Source organism: Vombatus ursinus, unplaced genomic scaffold (assembly GCF_900497805.2).
Source record: "Vombatus ursinus unplaced genomic scaffold, bare-nosed wombat genome assembly UNPS02008996.1, whole genome shotgun sequence".
NCBI lineage: Eukaryota > Metazoa > Chordata > Mammalia > Diprotodontia > Vombatidae > Vombatus > Vombatus ursinus.
This window is the reverse complement of record NW_020948774.1, coordinates 1,726,210-1,750,871: the sequence shown is the minus strand read 5'-3', so window position 1 is coordinate 1,750,871 and position 24,662 is coordinate 1,726,210. Positions and strand designations below refer to the sequence as shown.

Genomic DNA, 24,662 nt, shown 5'->3' with positions numbered 1-24,662 from the left:
ATACCTCAGAGACCTCAAAGGTGTCTTCTCCTATCCTCTGATTCTAGGTGACCTCTAGATCATTAATTTCACTCCTTCTTGTCTCTGGTGGTGAGAAGACAATGCCTACCAATAGCTATACAGCCCAAGGTAAATTTCAAGGACAAACTGGTCTCAACTTACTGGGAGTTTTTCTTATAATTTTTTACCTGACAGTCATAATGATGAAACTACAACCAAAACAGCAAGGTAGATGAGACATATAAGGGAAAAAATATTGATCATTCTCATTATAGATACCTATGCCTGTCAACCTTTACTGGCTGTGACCTGAAAGTGGACAGCAATGAGGCTTTGTAACTCTAAAAGCCTCTAAAAAGAAAGTAGGATTAACAGGCAGTACACCTCTTTTCAACAACAACAATAATCAACTTTATATAATCCTTGTGAGTTATACTCCAAAAACACCACTTAACCTTCAGGTTGTAATGTGGCATCTTATACTCACACTCCACCTAAGGCCAAAGCTTCTAAAGAGCTCAGGCAGAAAATTTCCATTTTCTATCTTCCAATAGATATGGTGTGGTCTCTATGATGCTGGTCAACACGTGGTCAAGCTTTGGGGTTTGTTTGGTTTTTTTTTTTTTTTGGCCAGCAGAAGTTCTCACTGCTGCTATAGGTAACTGTTACTATGGCTAGAAAAGGGACTAATCTTGGAACAGGCTTCTCTTCTCCAATCAGATTTCTCCTCTCCTATTCTGTGTACAATAGAGGAGTTAGGGAACACACACTTTTCTAAGCATCTTTACTGACCCTTTTACCAATCCAATAAAGACCCTCATTTAGATCTTGACTGGTTACCAGTGCCTAAGAGTGTCTCAGGTGCTGCTGATCAATCATTATACTGAACTGTATCATGTATAAACTCAGCAACCAGAATGTCACAGGAGAACATCCTCAGACGCTGAATGAGGGAAAAGAGATAAGAGGAACTCTTAGAGCAACAAGTAGATTTGAGGGGTGGTTTCCTCCTCTGGCAAAGGGGTCTGATGGTAAGCTACTCTACTGAAGAGAAAACTCTTACTGCTCATTTGCAGGAGGGGTGGAAGGAAGGGACAAGGGAAGAACAAAAATAGAGGGAAGAAGAGAGAAAAGAATGCTGAACATGAACAAGACCTCTTTATCCTCATGGAATATCAGTTTTGAAAGAGACCTAATAATGTGTACTTAACTAAGAATCCTTTCTACAGAATCCCCTAGAAGTGGTAATCCAGCCATAACTTAAAGGCTTTTAATAGAGGGAATCTAGCTCACTCTACTTTGGAGAACTCCAACTGTACGAAGATTTTTCTTAGATCGCATCTAAATCTGCCTCTCTGCCCCAGTGTTCCTATTTCTTCTTTCTACTGCCAGGCAGAACAAGACTAACCCCTCTTCCCTAAGCCAGCCCTTCTTGAAGGCTTGAATTGTTTGAAGACAATTATTATGTCTTCTTTAAGTCTCCAGGCTAAACATCTGTAGTTCCTTCAACTGATCCTTGTATAGCATGGTCTCCAGGCCCTTCACTATTCTGCTCGCTCTTTTCTGGATGTTTTCTAGCTTGTCAATGTCATTCTCAAAATGTGGTGCTCAGAACTGAATAAAATCCTGCACACTGGGGCTTATCAGGGCAATACCACAGCCTTCTATGTTCTGGACACTTAATGCAGCCTAAGTGTGCGTTAGTGACTCATCTTGAACTTGCAATCCTTTAAAACCCCTAAATCTTTTTCATGTAAACTGTTATACAGCAATACCACTCTGATACTGTACTTGTGAGAATAATTTCTTTTTTAACCCAAGTATAGGACTTTACACATTTACCTCTATTAAATTTCATCTCATTAGACTTGGGCTATTGTTTAAGTATACTGATATTGGCCCAAATCAAAAGAACAGCCCCCATTCCTATTTTCTATGACTATCTCTGTCTTCAGCTCTAGAAAGAAGTGGTTTGGATCTTAGTGGTTCTAACTAGAAACTACTGTTCATTATAGTAGCTGTCTTTATGTTACTCAGTGATTACTTGGTAACATGAAGGCTGACCCTTCCTCAAAGTGGGAACCTCCTGAAAACAAAATTATTGACTGGTTCCTCTCCTACTGATGAACTAACTATACTTTCCCTGTGCCTGAGCTTAACTGCTGACTCCACACAGGGTTTTCTTTTCTTTCTGGCATAACTCTTCTTGCTCTTCAGGAAGTGGTCAAGGATAGAAAGAAAGCCTACTTGAGGGATGAAGCGGCCTGGTTGGAGCTCTTAGGTGGAGGAACTTTGTCTATAGTGTTGTAGTTGTTATGTACCATGGTGGTAACACAGTTGCCCACGGCTCCCTTGTTGCTCCTAACAAAAAAGAGAGAGAGACATATTACATCTTCGACTACTTTCCATCAGTCAATGCCACAGACCAGGCATTCTTAATTAATTTTGTGTCATGGGCTCCCCTTCTCAGAATGTTTCTAAATACATAAAATAGACAAGATCACAAAGGAAATCAATTATAATGAAATACAGTTATCAAAATACATGTATTTTTAAAAAGTTCATGGACACCAGGTTAAGAACCCCTGACAAAGACTGTGTCCACTGTGAGCAAAATTTTACACTAGGTGCTATGGGAGCAGAGGAGACGATGCAAAAAGAATTATCTTGTGCTTCTCCATAGTGATGTCCTAAGGGTCCAGGGTCTGAACAGGAAAGACTGTCTTTTGATTCGGAACTAATTTAATGCCCAAAAAAGCACCTAGCACATTACATATAGAATTCTACTTTGCAGAATACAGTATTACAGGGAGGTGCCAATGCAGTGGACTCTGCTCTGTCCTTTAGGAATTTACAGTCTAGTTGAAAAGCTAGAATATGAACACATAAAAACTTAAACTATCGAGCACTATATGGACAAGTGACTATACCACAAGTGGTGTATTGCAATACTATGGAGAGATCAAAGTACAAAGATCCTAGATCCCCAATTCTAGAACCTAGAACCTAGAATCCCCAAAGTACAAAGATCCAAAGATCTCCAATCCTAGAACCACAGGATCTCAGAGGTGGAAAGATGTCACCTCGTCTAATCACTTGTTACAACGTAGGAAGTCCTTTTATAGCATCCCTAAAAAATGATCATCCATCTTGTGCTTAAAAATCACCAATGACAGGGGCACCAGCTTCCATAAGGCAGGGGGATACGTAGTGTTAAACATTTCTAATTGTCATGAATTCTTTCTTATTTTGAACCTAAGTCTGTCTTTAGAAAGTCTGTTTAGTAACCCTGGTTCTTGCCTCTGGAGCAACATGAAATAAAGTCTTTTATACATGATGACTCTTCAGATATCTAAAGACTACATGCTGCCACCTGCTGATGTGTGTATAGTTGGGTCCAATGAATTTTCCAGGTGATAGACCCAAACTACAGTGGTTGCAAGCTTCTCAAAAAGCTAGTGCTTAGAAGAAAAGCAAAAATTGGCCAACATTTAAAAAAAATGAAAAATAACTCCCAAATAAGAAGAAATAAAGGAAATTATTAGAAACTATTTTGAATATCTTAAATAAAATGGATAGATACTTACAAAAATATAAAATACCCAGATTGACAGAACAAGAAATAGAAAATTCAAATAACCCAATCTCAGGAAAAAAAATTCAGAAAAAACCATAAAGGAACTCCTAAAGAAAAAAATCTCAGGACCAGCTCAATTTACAAGTAAATTCTATCAAACATTCAGAGAACACTTAATTTCAGTATCATATAAATTGCTTACCAAATAGGAAAAAAGACAAATATGGTCCTGATAACTAAACAGAGAGACAATTAGAGAAAGAAATCTATAGATTAGGGAATTTTAACCTGGAGTATGTGGACTTAAAAAAATTAACTTGATAACTATATTTCAATACAGTTGGTTTCTTTTGTAACCCTATATATTTTATTTTATGCATTTAAAAACCTTGGAAAAGGGTCCATAAACTTTCAAGAACCCTTTCAACAGACTAATATCTCTAATAAATATTGATGCAAAAATTTTTACAAAGTTTTAGAAAAGACTATAACCACATATTAAAAATATTATATCTATAACCAGGTTGAATTGATACCAGGAATGCAGAGTTGGTTCAATATTAGGATTACTGTAACATAATACACCATGTTAATAACAGAAACAATAAACATCACATAATTGTATCAACTGATATAGAAGAGGTTTTGGAAAAAATGCAGTAGTCCTATATGTTAAAACCATTAAAAAGTTTATAAGTAGACTCTTCTTTAATATATGGCAAAGAGTATCTCTTTAAAACAAAAAATTAGCATTATCTGTAATGAAGAAACACTAGAGGACTTTTCAATAACATCAATAGACAAAGCAAGAATTTCTATTAATACACCATTATTGATCTAGGTCTAGAAATGCTAACTACTGCAATAAGGCAAGAAAAAATAAATTGAGGAAATAAACATAGGCACAGAGGAAAAAAAATATTGCTCTTTGCTGATAATAAGAGAGTTTAAAGAGAACCCTAAAGAGTCAAATAAAAACCTGAAATAACTTCTAAAGCAGCAACATATAAAATAAACCTACTAAAATCGCCAGCCTTTCTGCATATTACCAACAAAATCCAGCAGGAAGAGACAGAAAAAGAAATACCTTTCAAGATAATGAAAGAAAGTATAAAATATCTAGAAACATAACTACTAAGACAAAGAGGAATCATGTGAATACAATAAAAAAACACTCTTTACAGAAAAAAGACAAATAGTTGAAGATATTAATTGTTCATGGTTTGGTTGTGCCAATCTAATAAAAATTACATACTACCTAAATTAACTTACAGATCTGGTGCCACAGTAATCAAATTACCAAAGGGCTACTTCATAGAAATTGAATAAAATAATAACAAAGTTCATCTGGAGGAATAAAAGGCCAAAAATTTCAAGGGGAAATAATGAAAAAAAAAATTGAGAAGGGGATCTAGCAGTACCAGATCTCAAACTATAAAGCAGTAATCAAAATTATTTGGTACTAGTATAAAAACAGAAAAATTGGACAGTTGAAGAGATTAACTACACAAGATCAAGAAGCAACTGAGCATAGCTGCAAAGTAAAAGACTCACTATTCAACAGAAAACGCTAGGAAAGGGAGCAGAGATGGTGAAGGAGCAGGAAATCCAGTGAGCTCCCCATAGAAACTCCTCCAGACAGATCTAGAAACACACTAGACTGAATCCTTATGGGGAAATCCAAGAAAAAGTCATAATGACTCATTTTTCCAGCCCAATTTGGCATAGGAAAACAGAGAGAGAAGTCTGGGGACAGGGTCTGACCACAAGCCTACCATGCAGAGAACTCCAGCCCTGGAAGAGGTTGCACCAGGGCAGGAAGGGTCCCAGCCTTATATCAGAGCACCATGACCTCATACAAGGTGGAGGAACAATTGCCAACTTGCAGCTTTTTCACTCACTCCTCATTTCTAGATTACAGATTGGATGGAGTGAGAAAGAAACCTGCACCTAGAGGTGGTATTCTGTGGTATGGAGCAGCTGCAGGCCATATGCTTTGTACAAGAGAAATGAGATCAAAAGTAAACAGCAGCAGTGTGACTCAAACACTGAGCAAAGCAGGGTCTCAGTTCCAAATTCTAGCCCAATCTGAAGCCTACAGAGGAATAACCAGGACAGGGATCCTAAACTAAAGAGAAGCCTACAGTTCTGTCACTGTGAATCTGCAGTTTCCCTGTTGCCAGATAATGGTTAAAGCTGGCAGCAGCCTACTGTTGCTCGGACCCCAAACACCCAAGGTTTCTGAACACACAAAATCATTGTAGTTAGAATTAGAAGGGAAACCATTAACTGGGAGTAGGGGAGGTGGGATGGGGGGAATCTCTGCAGCAAATTCCTCTGGTAAAGGTCTGACGTCCAAAACATAAAGGGAATTGATTCAAATACATAAAAAGATTTTCCATTCCTCAAAGAATAAGAAGTGGCAGTTCCCAAAAGAAGGTAAGCTATCAACAGCCGTATGAAAAGATGATCCAAATCGCTAATAAAAGAAATGCACATTAAAATAGCTCCAAGGTTCCACTTCATACCCATCAGATTAGCAAAGATGACAAAAACAGAAATGGCAGTTGTTGGAGAGACTGTGGGAGGAGAGGGATAGAAATGCACTGCTAGAGTAGGAGAGCCATGAACTGGTGCAACCACTCTGGAAAACAATCTGAAACCATGCTCCCAAAGTCACTGAAATATATATAACTTTTGATTCAGTAATACTGGCTGACCATATACCCCAAAGAGATCAAAAATAAGGAAATAACTCATTTAAACAAAAATATTCATAGCGGTGTTTTTTGTTGCAGCAAAGCATTAGAAACAAAGGAAAGGTCCATCAGCTGCAGAATGGCTGGACAAATTATGGTATCTGTATATGACAACAGTATTATGCCTTAAGAAATGACAAAGGGTCAGATTAAAAGAATCCTTGGAATTCTAGGAAAACTTGCATGAACTGATGGAGGGTGAAATGAGTGGAAGCAAGAAAACAATTTGTATAATGTAAAGGAAAACAACTAAGATAGATTTAGGAACTCTGATCAATGCAATGATCAGTCATAACTCCAGATGCTTCCCACCTGTTGGCTAGGAGGTGATGGACCAGAGATTCAGAATGAGACATACATACAGCCAATGTATAGATTTGTTTGCTTGAATACATTTATTTGTTTTAAGAGATGGCTTTTATGGGAGCAAGAGGACAGGAAACATAGGCAGATAGTAATAGTGATTTTTAAAACAGAAGAGTTGATTAAATATTTTTTACAATATACAGAAAAGAGCAGAAGGAAACACAGACAAGCAGGGAAATGTTGGAAGTGACATGTTAAATTTAGTAAATACCTAAAAAAACCCCTAAGATGTATGTAATAGTTTTACGATATCATATAAAATCCTTTTTTCTCTTCCTCTTCATATAAAGTGTTTGTGTTTGTTCATGTTTTTCAAATGCATAATAATGAAAAAAAATTTTAATTAGTCTTTTCTTGATAAGACATTCATTCAGCTAAAATAATTATAAATATTTCAGTATACTATACTGAAAGCAACAGGAACTTAGTTTTTAAATATTTGAACAAAAACATTTGCTTAAACTGTCATTAGATAAAACAAAATGCAATGCATGATATATTTTAGTAGTTAAAAGTACTGTGATTTAGTAAAGCTATGCCTTTATTTTTGTCTTTTTTCTTTTAGACTTAAATGCTAAAACTTAAATACACAATAAGAAAAGAAAAAGAAACATTATAAACTTAAATATTGAAACAAATACAAAATAAGAAAAAAAATGCATTTCCATGTGCACAGCAAAACGTGAGAGGATTCAAAATATGCAGCAATAAATTTCCACTTCAAGAAAGCCTATATAATATTAGGCATTGTGTTGAGAGCTATCTATCTTTTCTTTGCTTCCCAGTAAATTTTCTTTTGTTCTCTGCTGTGTATTTCTTACTTTGTTCTTTTTTCTCCCTTCGTTCTCCCCCACCCCAGAAAGCTACAATTAAACAAACATACACAGACACATACACATATATACACACACACACACATACATACAAATATATGTATATACACATATATTTATACCCTTACATACATATACTTACTTACACATATATATGGTTAGATATCTACAATCATACTATTTTTGACTAGAAAAAAAATCTCTACATAGATCTATTTTTACCACAAAACAATTTATTCAGTTTTTTAGCTTGTACAGCCGAGTACTTCAAAATAAGAAGAATTTTTGAGTATTGTTAAGAGTTTCAGATTATTTCTATTTCATATGTAGTAAAACTCAAACAATCCTATGTTGTATCTAAAGGGTCAAAGAAATGACTGCTAAATACCTACTATAAAAATTTTTTTGAAGATAGCCATCATGTCTCCTTAGTCTTCCTTAATCCTAAACAACCTCTCAAATGTTCCTCCATATGATATAATTTACAGCCCTCTCAACAACTTGTCTGAATGCACTCTAGTTTACAAATGTCCTTCTCAAACTGTGATGCCCAAAATTAAGCACAATGCTTCCAATGTAATTTGACGATTGCAGAATTCATTGAAGATTCTTATTTCCCACAATCAGGACTGATTCTATTTCTCTACCACAAAGATGATTTCACCAAGAATTTAACGAAGTAGTGCTAGGTAACTGGAGTAGTCTTACTCCCCAAAGCTTAGTAAATTAGGAGGAATTCCCCCATGCATGGAGTCCTCTGCCTCCTCATGTCCACCTCCTCAATTCCTTCAGGTTCCAGCTAAACTACCACCCACTATAAGAAGTTTTTACTGATCCCCCTTAATTCCAGTGCCTTCCCTCTGTCACTTCCAACTTATCCTCTATATAGTTTGTTTGTACATGGGTATTTTCATGTTGTCTCCCCCATTAGATTGTGAGCTCCTGGAGGGCAGGACCAGCTTTTACTTTTCTTTGTATCTCCAGTGCTTAGCACAGTATCTAGGACAAAGTAGGTGCTTAATAAGTGTTTATTGATTAACTGACTGAAGTTATTTGAGAAGCTAAGTCCATGAGCTTGCTCCTGTGTAATGTCTACCTAGTTCTACCTCAGACTTGTGCCATAGAGAATGAGAAAGATGCCTTCATTCCCCCAAAGAAAAGGATGACTTTAAGAGTGACAGAGAACTTTCTAGAGCCCCATCTAGCACTTCAATTATGCTAGGGAGATGGCAATGCCTGCTCCCTGAACACCACACAACATACCCGTGATCCAGCTGTTCTACCTTGGGTAAGAGAAAGCCATCTGTTTTCATGGTTTGCCCCTACCTGTTGTTGGCAGTAAAGTTAGGTGCCAAAGATATCGTGCCTTCTTTCTTCCTCAGACCAACTGAGGAGTCAATTGTATTGGTGCTTCGAGAGCTGGATGGGATGGTGAACACTCTGGGCTGGTCATCCTGTTATGGAACACAGAGGCAACCTAAGTAAGAAGACAGGATTTAGATCACTTACCTCAACTCTACCTCAATTATTTATATAATACTTGGGCACATCATCTCTTCTGGGCTCAGGTTTCTCATCCACAAAATGGAGAGGGCTATAATTGACCCTTATGTGATGGAAAGAGTAGTCAAACGAGCTGAAAAGTTCTTTCCAATAAGAAAGACTTGATAAAAATTGTCTGGTACATATTTACTTTCCCTTCTCTAGAGGCAGAGATGCTACATAGCAAGTGACAGTCTTCCCCTTACCTCCCTAACATCAAGCCTTCTTGGGGAAGGGAAAGGTAGAACCAGAGTGACCAACAGTTCTATTTCATCTCTGACTTGAACTCCCAAGATCCCCTTACCAGAATGTTCCATGTGGTTCTCTTCTCAGGTGAAGTTTTGCTCAGACCTGCCAGCTTCTTTCTCCCTGCACTGCTGCTGTCAAAGAAGGTCAAGAAATCTGTGGGCTGGTCAGTGCTAGGTTCAGAAAAGGAAGAAGGAAAAAAATGAACATAGCCAGATTTCAAACACAAAATGAAATCTAACAAGCAGAGGCCAAGTCACTAGCCAGAAACAGAGTCCTAGGTACTCACAGCCTAAGGAGTTGTTTCCTAGCTCTGATTTATCAACCTATGCCTGGCAAGAGGCCTTAATATATGACATCTACAGGTTTGGGACTTTAATGGTAGTTCCTCCTTTTAATTCAGGACTTCAAGCTCAGCCCAAAACTTTGACATGAAACTGGAGCTTCCCATGAAAATTTCTTTTCTTTCTTTTTTTTTTTTTGGTGGGTGAGAAGGACAGGGAAGATAGTGATAGGTTGCTAAGAAATAAAGAAAAGAGGATTATTGGAGATTTTTTAAACATTTGCAAAGGAGAACAGAAATCTAGCAGGGAACAGACAAGCACAACATTTTTGAAAGTTACATGTTGGAGAGACCAAGATGGCAGAGTCACAGTAAGGAGTACTACAATACTCTCTCCCATTTAAAAAAAAAAAGCACCCGATTTAAAAATTAAAAAAAAAAAAAACCCCAGTGAGTTAATTTTTCTAGCCTAATTTGGCATAGGTAGAAAGACAGTGAGGTCTACAGATGCTAGAAATGGGATCTATCTAGCATACTGCATGGAACCTCCCAGCTGAAGGACTGAACAAGGGCCTGCCTTCACAAGAATAGAGTCCCAGACCCACATAAAGGAGCCTGACCTTGTGCACGGAGCAGAAACTGATGCCAATGTGTGTGTGTGTGTGTGTGTGTGTGTTTGGTGTCCCCCCCCCCCCAATCCCACCCCAATGCAAGGTCACACATCCAATATGGGACTGAGAAGGGGACCTGTACCTAGGAGTGGTGAGGGAAGGAGAGGTTGAGGACCCTAAGGCTACAGGAGCTATAGGTTTGATGAGCAAGTATAGAAGGAAGCAACAGCTAACCAAAAGAGCAGAGAGGGGTCTTAATTCTAGCTCATAGCCCAGTCTGAAGCCTATAGCAGAATAACCAGGGAGGGAGTCCCAGACCAAAGGGAACTCTGCAGAAGTTTCCAGTTGCCAGATAGTGGCTAGTCCAGCAGCAGTCTATGGTTGCTCAGACCCAAGCCCAGATCAAGAATTTGCAGAGCTCAGATCAGGAAGGCAGTGACCAGACTTCTCCCTGGATCAGACCAAAATGAGAACACTCAAAGTTTGCAGGTCCCCAGCCTGACCTCGCCCTGAAATCCTGGAATAGCATAATTCTCAATACCTCCAAGAAAGCAACAACAACATCCAGGAGGGCATAAGCACAGCCCAGAAATTCCCTCCAGCCCCAATATCAAATCTGAAATTAGGAAACAGGTTGGTAGAATCAGCAACCAAAAAAAGAATCCCACCAAACAGAGTTATTATGGTGACAGGGATACTTAAGACATAAACCTCAAAGAAGAGAATGACTCTAAAACATCAACAAGCAAAGCAGCAAAGAAAAAAGACAAAATGGTATAAATTCAACTTCAACTTCCAGAATTCTTGTAAGAGATGAAATAAAATTTTAAAAGGTTAAAAATATTTTACAAATGAAGTGAGAACACTAGAGAAAAAACTGGAAAAGAAATGAGATCGATGGAAAAAAAGGAATTATCAACTTGGCACAACAGGTACAAAACCTTACCCTAGTAATTGACTCCCTGAAAATTAGAATGGATCAAAGAGAAGATAATGATTCCACGAGACAACAAGAAATATTAAAACAAAGTCAAAAGATGGGAAAATAGAAAAAAAAATAAGGTATCTCATAGTAAAAAACAGCTAACCTGTTAAAACAGACTGAGAAGAGGGAATTTAAGAATTAGTGAACTGCCTGAAAGCCATGACCAAAAAAAGCTTATATCTGAAGAATTTCAAAAAAAATTTTTTTGAAAAAAATTCCAAAAAAGAATTTGAAGAAGTATTTGAAGAAAACTTCCCAGATATCTTAGAACCAGAGAGCAAACTAGAAATAGAAAGAATCCATCAATTACTTCCTGAAACAAATCATAAAACAAAAACTCAAGGACATAGGAGCCAATACTGCAAGCACCCAGAAAGAAAAGAATTCAATTAGTAAGGGAACCACAGTTGGGATCACACAAGAATTAGTAGCCACTACTATTACAGGAATGGAAAACTTGAAATATGTTACAGAAGGAAAAATCTATAGGCTTACCATCAAGAATATGTTACCCAGAAAACATTGAGCACAGTATTTCAAGGGGTAGGGGAATAGACCTTTAATGAAATAAAAGACTTCCAAGCACTCCCAATGAAAAGACCAGAGCTGTATAGAACTTTGAAGTAAAAATAGAGGAATCAAGAGAAACATAAAAAAGTAAATATGGATGAGCAATCACAGGGGACTAAATGAGGATACTGTTTACATTCTAATATTGAGAGATAATATATGTGTCATCTCTGAACTCTATTATCTGGAGTCACAGAGGGAGTCTAATAAGACAGAGGACTTAGGCTTTTGTTATGTTTTGATGATCTTAAAAAAAGAAAGGAAAGGGAGGGAAACAGAAATACACAAAGTGGGAGGAGGGGAAGTGTGGGGGGGTTATCTCACATAATCTCACATGAAAGGAGAATATAAACAAGGAAGAAGGGGTGGGGGCAGCAGGCAACACTTGAATTTCACTTCCATTTTATCTAGTCAAGAAGGGGAAAAATACACATACACATACACACACAGGTATAGAAACACATTTCACTCAACAGAAAAACAAGACAAAAGATGACGTGAGGGAGAGGAGTGTGCCTTGAGCTTCTCACCAGGGTAAGAATAGGTTCCAGGCCTGATCTTGTACTGGGGGGGAAAAAAAAGATGCCAAATGGCATCTGCATCTGCATATCTCTCTCTCTCTCTCTCTTTCTCTCCTCCTTCCCCCTCTCCCTGCGATCCCTACCTCTTCTTCCATCCTGTGCAACTCACACATCTATGGTGGGACTGAGAAGGAAACCTGTGCCTAGGAATGGTGATCTAGGGGAAAGAGAGGTTGAAGACCTTAGGCTATATACTGATTAAGAAGCAAGTATAGAAGGAAGCAGCAGCTACGTGGCTTTAACCTAAGGTGCAGAGAGGGGTCTTACTTTTAGCTCATACTCCAATCCAAAGACTGAAGCAGAATAACCAGGGCAGGAATCTTAGACCAAATGGATGCCTGCAGTTCTGTCACTCTGAACCTGCAAAGCTTTCCAGCTGCCAAATGGTGGCTAAGTCCAGCAGCAGTCTACTGAAACTCTAACCAGGGGCAAATCCATGGTTATATTGCTCAGACCCAAATGCAGATCAAGAATTTGCAGAAGGAGGATCAACCAAAGTAGGAATTAGTACTAAGCAAAACAAACTCTTAACTATTGAGGGTGGATCTTGAAGAGTGGTTGAAAAGAATTTTTTCTTTCTTTTCAATAGGGAAGTGGGAATGGGGGGAAGCAGTACAGAAAGAACTCAGATTCCTATTCATTACAAAAATAAAATTTAATTTAAAAAAGTTACATATTGAAATTATGATAATACTTAAAAGGGAAAACAAGCCAAACTTAATACATTCACAGTTTTTTTCTATAGGAAATACTTTGTCAAGTTCAGAATTTGAAAAATTTGAAGGATTTTACCATTAAGAAAAATATATTACCTAAGAACCTCAGGTCCCCTCCCTTTCACTAAGTCAAGTCCTGTAATATCAGTTGTCTAGTAAAAATGTTGACTAAGGTTAAGTTCCCCCACTCTATTCACCTTCATGTTTTCTTCCTAGATTGTTGAAGATTCTAGGATTTTATCATTCTGCAACTCCCTCAATAATTCTGCAACCCAGGAAAGTAAAACAGTTGGGGTCCAATAACATAAAATATTTTGAGCATATGTTCCCTTAGCCCTCTCTCCCCTATTAATAAGGATCGATTGGGAGAAAATGGAGCGACAAACACCTCAAGCGTCTATAAGAACCATATGGCAAGTGAATTCTCTACCCTTAGCTGGTGGCATTTCTCCTTCTGGTTTGGAAAACAGAATCAGTCAACAGAGTTGGGAGGTAAAGTCCCAGTAGTGTTAAGGGATGCCAATCATTTCTTGGCCCCCCATCACTAATAATTCTTATAAACTCTCCTTTCATCCCAGTCATCAAAGGAGCAAGACTACCTTTCTAAAGGTAAATACAGATTGGATGTTTTCTTGAGATCTCATATTTAGAGACCAGAAAATTGCTTATTAATTGCTTTTAATACAAATATTTAGTGTGTGACCAGGTGAGCAGTTATATATTTTGGGGAAATATTCTGGCAACCTGCCTTACCATCCAGAAAGCAAAATTCACAAAACAACACTGGCCAAATGTTTCCTGGGAAGTACAGAGTGGGCCCCTGATGAGTAGGAACCTACTTTCAAGTGGCTTCACCAATAGCTTATTTTACATAGAACTTTAAGTTACAAACCATTTCCACATACATCAGCTCATCTGATTGTTATAACAACCTTGTGTCATGGCACAAACAAGATCAAATTTTTGTTTATCAGGCAGATGGTTCAAATTTATTTTTTAGAGCTGCACAGCCAGGGAATCCATTCCCTTTTCACAGCAATGATCTCAAAGTGACAGTGAATACAGTGACATATATCTACAACTACAGATACAAAGGATCTACACCAAGGAGAAAAAGCAAGTTTTAGTGATATCATAAACAGAGAGAGGGAGGGGAGGAGTCTTCAAGGACACATCTGGAGCTTATCCTGGGGGACCACAGTACTGGAAATTGGCATTGAGCAGGAGAGGGGTTTGGGACACATTGTACAATTCAGCTACCTGGATGCAATAAGTATGACTTCATTCTTGGGAGTGAATGGGAGTGAGGAAGACTGTCATGTCTGAAAGATAGGGTCCAAACTCTTAAAAGGTAACATTTATGGGAAGGAAGAGAAAGGCTATGGCCTTGGGCATCTGGAAAACAAAACAAAACAGTTCTGCTGGCTTTGCAAGTTTGCATGTAACAACAGATTTTTATTCCTTCAGCCCCTCCTCATTTATAATATAAGAAAAACTTTTTGTACATTAAAGACTATGGTCAGCATACAGAACACAAAGCAATACAACAGAGGAGAAAGCAGGTCAGGAAGATTTGAGGTATAAACACATTATTTTTCTTACTATACTTGCAAGAGAGGTAATATAAGTACTGTTACACTCATTTTAAATATGAGAAAACTGAGGCTCAGAGCAGTTAAGTAACCTATCCAAGGCCACATGAACTTAAACCCAGGCTTGTCCCCCTTCAACACTCACAGAATAGCCTCGTCCAGGCCCAGGGCCCCACCAGGCTTGACCTGGTTGGGTTGGTCTTGGTATCACATAGGTCCAAAGGACTATGTTTTCCAGAGTCTGAAATATCTTGAACAACTACCTCAGATATCTCTGCCTCGTTCTGGGGCAAGAGGCAGCTCCTTCCTTCTCTCCCTAGAGTAAAACTCTAATCCTTGGCCCCTAGCCCAGAATTTAATTCTCTATAGACGCCATCGTTCCTCACACAAAAGAATTCCCTTGGCTTTTGTAAACAATGCATTCCTGAAAAGGGATGACAGGAAGAAGAAAGACCCCTTTCCAAACTGAAGAGAAGCTTTAAGAAAAGAACACAAGAAGGGTTCATCAGTCAATCTCCAGTTCATTTGGATGAATAGGCAGCCTTTCCTAACCAAAAAAAGTCAGAAGAATTTTAACTGGCTTCCTTTTCCAATTCTTCTCTCAGCGATTAGAATATGAAAAGAAAGTGGGACTATTACTGCCTTCTGGAATACTTTTTCCATAGCAGAACTGCCAGCACATATAGGTAAGGGCTGCTTATGAAGAGGAGCTCAACACAGTCAAGAATGGAGCCCAGAACAACTCAGAACACATAAACATCACTGTTTACGGGTCACCAATTCTTTTTTTCCACAAGTCAACAATTACCTACATCCATCCCTGGAAGGGAAAGGAAAGAACATCAAGTCTGGAAGACTTTCAAAGCAGAATGACCCTTGACTATCACATTCTTCCACTGTTACCCCTTCCCGCTCCCATTGTTTTGTTTTTTTAAAGACATAAGATAGCAATGAAGAAAAAAAAATGCCTTAGTCCCCCAAACATCTGTTGCTCTTTTTCCACCTTGCAGAATGAAGAAAAGTCAACCCTCAGCCCTGCTGACTCTCCCTCACAGAGGGACAAAAGCTGAGCCAACAGTCTGAAGAGACAGTATTCCCTCAACCACAAAACGGTGATGAGATTGAGGCCATACCACCCAAGCACGTACCCTTTCCTTTCTGATGTTTGATGGAATTCCCTGGGGGGGGGATAGGGAAGGCTAGTCTAATAAAATTAGGGCTGAACTGGAGAAAAATCCAAGAGGATTACCTGAGGGTACCATTCAACTGCTGATTGACTTGGGTTGTGCTGTTGGATCTTCGAAGGTTATTGATAGCTCTGGAATTCCCTAGTCCTGTACTCTCCTGGAAAAAAAAAATCAAGTAAGCAACAAATATTTATTGAGCATCTATTATGTACCAAGAACTACAGTAGATCCTGGAGGAATACAACTATATATCCCTGACTGGAAGCTTATAATCTAATTTGGAAACACATATGAAAAAGTAGGAAACAACACGTGACATGTACAAATATAATTAAGTGCTAAATCATGTTGTATGAACTATAAATGCTAAAGAAATTCACAGAAGGGAAGAGGTCAATGTAGGTTAGAACAGTTTTCGTGAAAAGCTTCAAGAAGAACTTGAGTTGGGCCTTAAAGGACAGGAAGGATTTCTGGAAGGAACAGAGGGACAATATACCAGGGTTGGGGAACAACATGAGCAATAGCAAAGAAGAAAGTATGAACATGAAATGTTTGTGGAACAGGGATCCAATCTGACTAGAACAGAGATACCTGTTGGAGAAGAATAGGAAATGAAATTGGTTAGGTAGGATAAGTTCAGTTTATAAGTCAGGCAGAAGAGTTTAGATTTAAGGCAACAGGTATACAAAAGTTCTGATCGGGGGAGTGATATGATGAAAATAGTACCCAAGGAAAATTAGTCAGACAGCATTACATAGGATGAACCAGATAAGGGAAAAACTGGAATGGTGAATGGAGGGGAGGTCTATGGCAATAATCAAGGAATGAAGGTCTGAATTAAAGTAGTGCCAACACAACGTGAGAGGTGGGGGTGAATGTTAGAGACAATTCTGAGGAAGAATTGGTAGCTCTTGGTAGCTTTTAGATAAAGGATATGAAGGAAGGACATGAGTCCAAGGTAAATCTAAAATTTTCAAGTCCAGATAACTAGTCCTACAGTGGTGTCACTGACAGAGAAACTGGCAAGGAAAGCCTTTTGGAAGGTCAGGGAAGGGACAAGATGAATTCTGTTTCAGACACACTGACTTTGAAAGCCTTTTACTTAGAAGTGTCCAACAGTAGTCAGAGATGTGGAACTAAGGAACTGAAGCTTGCAAGGTTAACGGGTCAGAACTTGACATAAATATTGAGAGTCCCTAGCACAGAGGTAATTGTTGGATTGATAAAAAGAGATGGAGTAAAATATCAATTTATAGTGCCTTATTGATTTTTACAATTATTACTACCCTCTCAGTTGAGAACTTTACCAAGAAAAATCAAAGCTATTCACCTTGAACTCCATCATCTCTCCTCATACTCTTCAACATAATCCCCAACAATCCTTTATTCCTGTCTCTGATTAAAAGGTGACCCTTATCTTCACAAAAAACAGCCCATCTATATGTACCCTTGATCTTAGCCCTTCCTATCTTCTCCAGATTGCCCCCACCATGAGCTCTGTTTTTCTTTACTCTTCAATTCCACCCCCCCCACACACACACCATTTACTAGGTTGTTGAAAAAGGTACCCACACTTCTTGTCTTCTCCTCTCCTCTGTTTTCTAAACCCTTCACAACATGGTTTCTGATCTCATCAGTCAATTGAAACCGCTCTCTAAAGTAATTAATGATCTCCTAATTGCCAAATTTGATGGCCCTTTTTCTTGACCACTGTGCAGCATCTATCATTGTTGATTTCCTCTCCTTTCTGGATTTTCATGGCACTGCTATTTCTTGGTTCTCCTACCCATCAGACAACTTACTTGTTCTCCTTTGCTGGGTCATCATCTGTATCTTGCTTCCTAAATGTGGATATCCTCCAAGACTTTCTCCTGGGCCTTCTTCTATTCTCACTCTACACTCTCAATTGATGAGAGTTCCCATGGATTCAATGATCATCTCCATGCAAACCACTCATCAATCTATATATTCAGCTCTGGTCTCTCACATTTCCAAATGGCTTTTAGGCGTTATGTACTAGATATCCTATAGATACCATAAAGTCCACACATCCAAAACAGAACTGTTATCTTTCCCCCAAAACCTACTCCATTTCCAAACTTCCATCTTTCCGTCCAGGGCACCACTATCCTTTCAGTCACTCATTTTCAAGACATCAGTATCATCTTCAACTCCTCACTCTCATTCCACAAATTCCAATTAGATGCCAAATCTTGTTTTCCTATCTCTATAACATCTCTCGGACCTGTTGCCTTCTCTCTATTAATTCAGCCATTCCTTCTCCCCCCAGCTCAGGCCCTCTGCACCTCTTGCCTAGACTACTACAATCAACTCTTAACTGGTTTTCCTGCTTCAAGTTTCTTCGAACCTCAATCCATCCACCCACATAGCTACCAAAACACAAATCTGACTGTCTCACCCCCCCATTCAACAAACTCTAGTGGCTCCCTACTGTCTAGGATCGAATGTAAACTCCTTTTGGGGGACATTGAAAGCTCTTCACAACCTGACCCCAAGATACCCCAGTCTTATTACACATTGTCCCCTCCCACTACCCAGCCAAAGCGTCTTCTTACTGTTATTCTCTGGTCTCTGTGCATTTGCACTAACTATCCTCCATGGCTACATGTCCTCCCTCTTCAGTCCACTTCTTGAAATCCCTGATTTCCTTCAAAAGTTAGCCACCTTCTTTATGTAGTCTTTCCTAGTTTTCCCAGTGACTATTACCTTCCCCACAAAGGATATCTTGTAGTTATTTTGTATATATCATTAGATATATACAAAGGCAGGGACTACTTGACTTTTGTCTTTGTATCTGCAGCATTTAGCATGAAGTTGGCCCTTAATACATTCTAATGACTTATCATTGTTTTAAAGACTAGTAAACTGAGGCTCAGATAGAATAAATAACTTTTTCCAAGTTATATGAGGTAACAAACCAGGTCAGAAACTTAATTAAAACTTCTGACTCCAAGCCAAGAACTCTTTCCTGATTCTCAAATGATTATTATTATGATTCTAAGAGATTGAGGTGTTATATGATTTGAAGCCAATACTAGTATTTTTTTTTTTAAATGGACTTTTGAAGCAGGGAGTTGCTTAGAAACCAATTTACGTACTTGGGAAATTTCCCAAGTACAATCCAGCCTTCTCTCCTGGTCAATTCTGGGTCCAGCTCATTGTTCAAGTGCAGTCTGACCAGTCCAAGTCAGGTGTACAGACTCAATGGGACTAACTGAATGATGACCAATCTATCCAAATGCATTTCACAGTCTTGATAACATAAATTCTTTATCCACTTAGTTTTTCCTATGTGTGTTGAAAGGCTAACCTATTTTGAATGGCAGCAGCTTTTACATTACAGAGGAAGCCTTATGATGTTCTAGGCTTTAATTCATTTAGAACAATGTCACGTACAAACAAGAGTATTTGAAGAGTGCCACAATCTACTGGGAATCCCTTTTCCATTTGGATTTGGCAAAAGATTTCTTCTGTGTCACTGACTGGCATTGAACCTAAGTCTCCTGGCCTTGCTTGTTACTGAAACTTGGGAGACTACTGAACAAAACTATCTCTGTAATTGTAGCTATAAAGGAATCTTATACATTCAAGCCTACAGGTGGCCCAAAGGGCAATGGAAAGGTATACAGTAGATTTTAATAGGTTACAGCACATTTCTAATGATGGCTTGTATGAGAGAAGTGGAGTAACGATAACAACATCTCACCATTATACATAATATTTTAAGATTTGCCAAGCATTTTCTTTAACAACTCTGCACAAGCATCCACTCCATTTTATATGTGAGGAAACCAAGGCTCTGAGGGGCTGAGTGCCTTACCCAGCTATGAGGCCTCTCCTTTGAGAATGCTTTCCATTTGTACTGTATATCTCTTTAATGTACATAGTTAGTTGCATTTCATTTCCTCTATGAGAATGGCAGGAACTATGTTTTCCTTGTCAACCAATATGGTGGATGACCAAGGCAAGAGTTGAACCCAGGATTCCTGAGGCCAAAGTCAGAACCTTTTCATATCATTATCCCAAGTAGAACCAGAAAAGTCAATCCAGGCGTGTAGCAGGAGCAAGAGAGGGATAACTAGACAGAAAACTACAGTGTTGCACTAATAACCATTAATTGTGATTAAGGAAAACTTTTAGCAGGGTGCACAAATCTTCTACAGACGATTTATGAAATGACACAACAGACATGAATCATAAAAGGATAAGGTATGGATGGTGCACGGATAGAGGGCACATTCACATTGATGAGACCACAGATCCATCAAAATATCATAAGCCAACAAAGTTCCATGCTAGGCCCTGTTGTCTCTCCATTTTTTTTTACCTTGGGTCACCTCATCTCTTAAGAGATATATTCGAGGCAGCTAGGTGGCAAAGTGGATACAGCACTGGCCCTGGAGTCAGGAGGACCTGAGTTCAAATCCAGCCTCAGACACATAATATTTCCCAGCTGTGTGACCCTGGGCAAGTCACTTAACCCCAATTGCCTCACTAAAAAAAAAAAGAGAGATATTCAAATCTATATACTCATCCCTAGTTACTCCTCAAAAGTACAGTCCCATTATTTCCAACTACCTGCTAGACATTTCCATCTTGACATCCTGCTAGTCCCTCAAATTTAGTGTATCTAAAACTGAAAATATAAGCATGTCCCCCAAACTTGCCCCTCCTCCTAACTTTTCTATTTCATTAAATGCTACTAGTATTCTCTCGGTCTCCCAGGCCTATAATTTTATAGTCATATTTGAATCTTCTACCTCCCTAATCCACACAGCTAATCAGGTACCAAATCCTATCATTTCTACCTCCAAAATCGCTCTCATATCCACCCACTCCTCTCCCCATCACCCTGTGTTCCTGTCTCTTCTCAACCAGACCATTTAAAAACTTTCTAACTAGGCTTTCTGTTTCCAATCTACAACCCCTCACCAAGACATCCTCCCCATCACCACCAAAATAATCATCCTAATGCATAGCTATGATCACATCATTCCTTTTGCCTAAAATCATTCAGTGCTTCCTCACTAAAATAGCATAAATTCCCAGCCTTACAATTCAATGTTCCAAATAACCTGCCTCAGCTCAGCTTCTATTACTCCCCTTCACATGTTATTCTACATTCCAGTCAAAGTGAACTCCTTTTTTTCCTACTATTATTGTTACTGTGGACAGTAACAAGCGCAACACCCCTCCTCCCCCCTTTTTTTTAGAAGACTCCTTTCCTAAGCAAGGGATAATGTTGGGCTTGGAATCAAGAAGATCAGAATTTGAATCGTGCCTCAGATACTAACTATGTGACCTAGGGCAAATCACTTAACATCTCCTTATCTGTAAATGAAGATAATAACAGCTTCATGGAACAGTGGTAAAGACCAAATGAGATAACATATGCAAAATCCTTGGCAAACTTTAAAGTGCTACCTAATGGCTAGCTATTACTATTATTATTAGAAGAAGAAACTTTCGTATGAAGTGTGGTTTTACTGTCTTCCTTTCGGTTTATGTGTTAAGAGTTAATAGTTTTGTTTCAAGCATTGCAGTTGTGGTCTCCAGTCAAGGACATTCTCAAAATATTTATTAGTATCCAAGCTGAGCAGATTGTACATACTGAGTTAACTGTCACTTCCCAAAGTCACTGACCATATATAATCTTTAGTTTACATATCACAACCAATCTATCACAAGTTCCCCCAGACAACAGGTACCTACATGGGAGGCCACAGAGGATCAGAAGCCCATCAGGGGTACTATGGTCCACACTAGGCTCTGGCCAATGAGCACTCATAAACCTTGTTGAAGAACAAAGGCCTCATTGATTGAGTGTGAGGGGAGGGGAAGATGGAGAAGGAGAGCAATAATAAATAAGATGTGGTCCTTACCATCAAGGGGCTTACAACAACTATAATATGGTTATTAATTTTAATAACCATAACAAAACAATACAAATACCTAAGATATACCCTTGAAGTGCTATGATAACTCATAGGAAGGAGAAGACCCTTCTAGCCAGAGGAATCACGGAAGACTTTATAAAGGAGGTAGCATTTAAACTAAACCTTTAAAGATAGGCACAAGTTGAAGAGAAAGGAGGGGTGGGATAGGCACTGGAGATGGTATGAACAAAGAGGCAGGAAAACTTGGGACATTTTTCAGGGAGAGTAGTATAGATGGGCTTGGAAATGCCTTAGAAACATATATTTTATTTAGTAGTAAAGCAGAGTGATTGAAGGGTTTGAAGCAGTAAAGTAACATTCAAGGTTAGAACTCAAAGAAAATTAAAACTCCCTACAATTTACAGATCTGGGAGGATTAGCTCAGTTGTTCAGGGGATGCTACTAATCATGCCAAGTTCATAGGTTCAATCCCAACATATGAGAGCTAAGTTTTGTACAGACTGTTCAATGACCACTGACTGCAAATCTAAGCCCAGTTAACCACTCCGTAAATATGTACTCTAGGTTGGGGGTGGGATGGTAACAAATGAGAATGGATGATTCAGCACTGTTTGTGGTTCTTATGGAAAATGAAATAATAGACAATGCAAAGTTTAGGTAGATCTCAATAAATTTACAACATTTGTAAGCTGACTGTTTTGTATGTATTGATATGCATTAACATAGGATCGATTTATTTGCCATAAGGGAGTAAAAGTTATTATAATGCTTGGGGGGCGGGGGGGATTTCCAAATCACCTAATCTGGAAGTTACCCTTATTCCACCAAACATCCAGATTTTAAACAACCAAATTAATGTCAATATATGCCTGGTTTTGAAAAATCTCTACCTAGTTTAATGTCTGTAAGACGTTCTATAGCTTTGGACACTCACCAGGGCATTTCTTCTAGGTTTGTTTTCAGTGATAACAGAGATAGACCGGGCAAAGGGCTTTGCAGGGGATGCGCTATTAGGACGTCTGGAAACAAGAAGGGGAAGACCTGTCAGGCTGAGTTCCATTCCTTCGAGGTTGTCTTCTGGATAGTAGGCAGGGTTGCTGGAGGCCCGAGCACTTTTCATTGTGATTAAAGCAGATCTAAATCAAGAAAAACAGAGACAAGGAATCACCAGGAAAGATCAAATCTTCTCTATTCTTCCTCCACCAAAGGTAGTTACTAGTCAAGGAAAATGTTATCATCTGTCTCTGACTTAAACAGCCCAGCAACACTAATGTCTACATTCCAGAGGCTCAAATTTCTATAGCTGACATACATTTCTTATGAGCCAAAATTAAGCCATTTCGTTTCCTATTTCAATTCAAAAAGGACTTACAAAGTGCTTACTATGTGTTTAGCACTGCTAAGTCCTTCAATCCTAGCACTTAGATAGGGATAGGACACCTTGCTTTTTATAAGGCAACAATTCTGCTTCCATTTGCCTAAGTCTAAGTTTCATGTTTCAAGGCATCAGAAGTTACTGCTATCATCAGACAAAGCATATAGAGCCTTTCAGCTGTTTCCTGCTGTGCAGTGTAATTTAACAAGGATATAGGCAACATCAGGTCCAGACTGGGATTCTCTCTATAGTTTTCTCAAAGACATTTGTGATTTGCTAGGCTCTTGGGTAGTGGCATAAACACAACCCTCACTATGGAAACCACCCTACCAGCTTCTTTATACTGCAGGGAAGCGAGATCATATTGAGACTCAACAGGTGATAGAGGAGGAAGGAGGGGGAAGAGAGGGAGAAAAAGAAAACAACGACAAAAATATTAAAAATTGATTTTCAAAAAAGCTCAAAATCCTTCACCTTAGGAAAATGACTCCTTTGCCCGCTATTTTTTGCCCTGATCCCTCTTTTGAGTATGAAGACATGTTTAACAGGTAAGTCAAAGTCAAGTCAAGAAGCATGTATTAAGTGCCTGCTATGTGCCAGGCTCTCTGCTAAAGGCCATAACAATAATAATAATAATAATGATAGCTAACATTTACATAGACATTAGGGTTTGCAAAGCACTTTACATTCTAACTAACATGTCCTAGGAAAACAACAGAGCCTAGAAATCTTTCACTGTTGAGCAAAAGGGAGGAGAGCTGTGTAGGTCAAGAGAACACAGACCAAGGCCAGGGCACAAGAATGAAATTAATCATTGGTTTGTAGCCTACCCATCACTCAGGAATACCTACTGAGACCAAAGAAGAGGGTTATCTTTTCATTTTCATTTTTCTTTTTTTTCTTCCATGCAATTGGTCCCATGAGCCACCTTTCCCTCCACCCCTCAAGATCTTTAGTTTGCCCCACCTGTGGCTATTTCACATCGTTTTAAGAGCTTTTAAAAAATATCGCCCCCCAAAAGGGAGGGGGTTATCACCATACACAGCACGCCCTCACCCTGGGAGATTGGGGGGTCTCATCCTTCCTTCCCTCCCCCCACCGCCCAGCATCTCTGGACCCCGAGTAGCCCTTACCTGCTCAGCTCCGTGTAGGTGCAGGAGTCCGGGGACGGGGAGGAGAAAAAAGGACACCCTTTCTCCTCCTTGGGTGTCGAGGGGTACGGGTCGCAGGAGTGTGACCGAACCGGACCCCCACGTCCCTCCTCTTCCCCTCGACCCCAGAGGAGCCCGCCCGCGGTCAGGCTCCACAGCCCCAGGCCGGGCCCGGGGGGCGCCCTCGAAGAGAGGTCGAGTCCAGCCGGCGCGGGGCCCGGCCTTCCCGCTGCGGTGTCCCCTCGCGCCCGTCCCGAGCCGCCGCTCCCCGCTCAGGAGCCCCCCGGAAACAATGAAGCGGGGCGGGCGAGGGGTAAAGGGGGCGACAGGCTAGTGGAGGAGATGGGAGGAAGGGGAGAGAGTAGCGCTG

General features: G+C 39.3%; 1 protein-coding gene across 2 annotated transcripts in view; it reads right to left on the bottom strand.

Moving 5' to 3' along the window:
- CEP131 (centrosomal protein 131) overlaps positions 1–24,445 on the bottom strand; it is a 46,799-nt gene extending 22,354 nt beyond the window's left edge. For both annotated transcript variants that reach the window (XM_027850141.1, XM_027850142.1), the window contains exons 1-6: positions 24,275–24,445; positions 22,701–22,902; positions 15,911–16,005; positions 9,382–9,496; positions 8,862–8,989; positions 2,248–2,361 (exon numbers count right to left, since the gene is read on the bottom strand). In XM_027850141.1, coding sequence (XP_027705942.1) covers positions 2,248–2,361; positions 8,862–8,989; positions 9,382–9,496; positions 15,911–16,005; positions 22,701–22,886 — 638 coding nt within the window. In that variant the 5' untranslated portion in view covers positions 22,887–22,902; positions 24,275–24,445. The remainder of the gene's footprint in view (positions 1–2,247; positions 2,362–8,861; positions 8,990–9,381; positions 9,497–15,910; positions 16,006–22,700; positions 22,903–24,274) is intronic.
- Between the last annotated feature and the right edge of the window lie 217 nt (positions 24,446–24,662).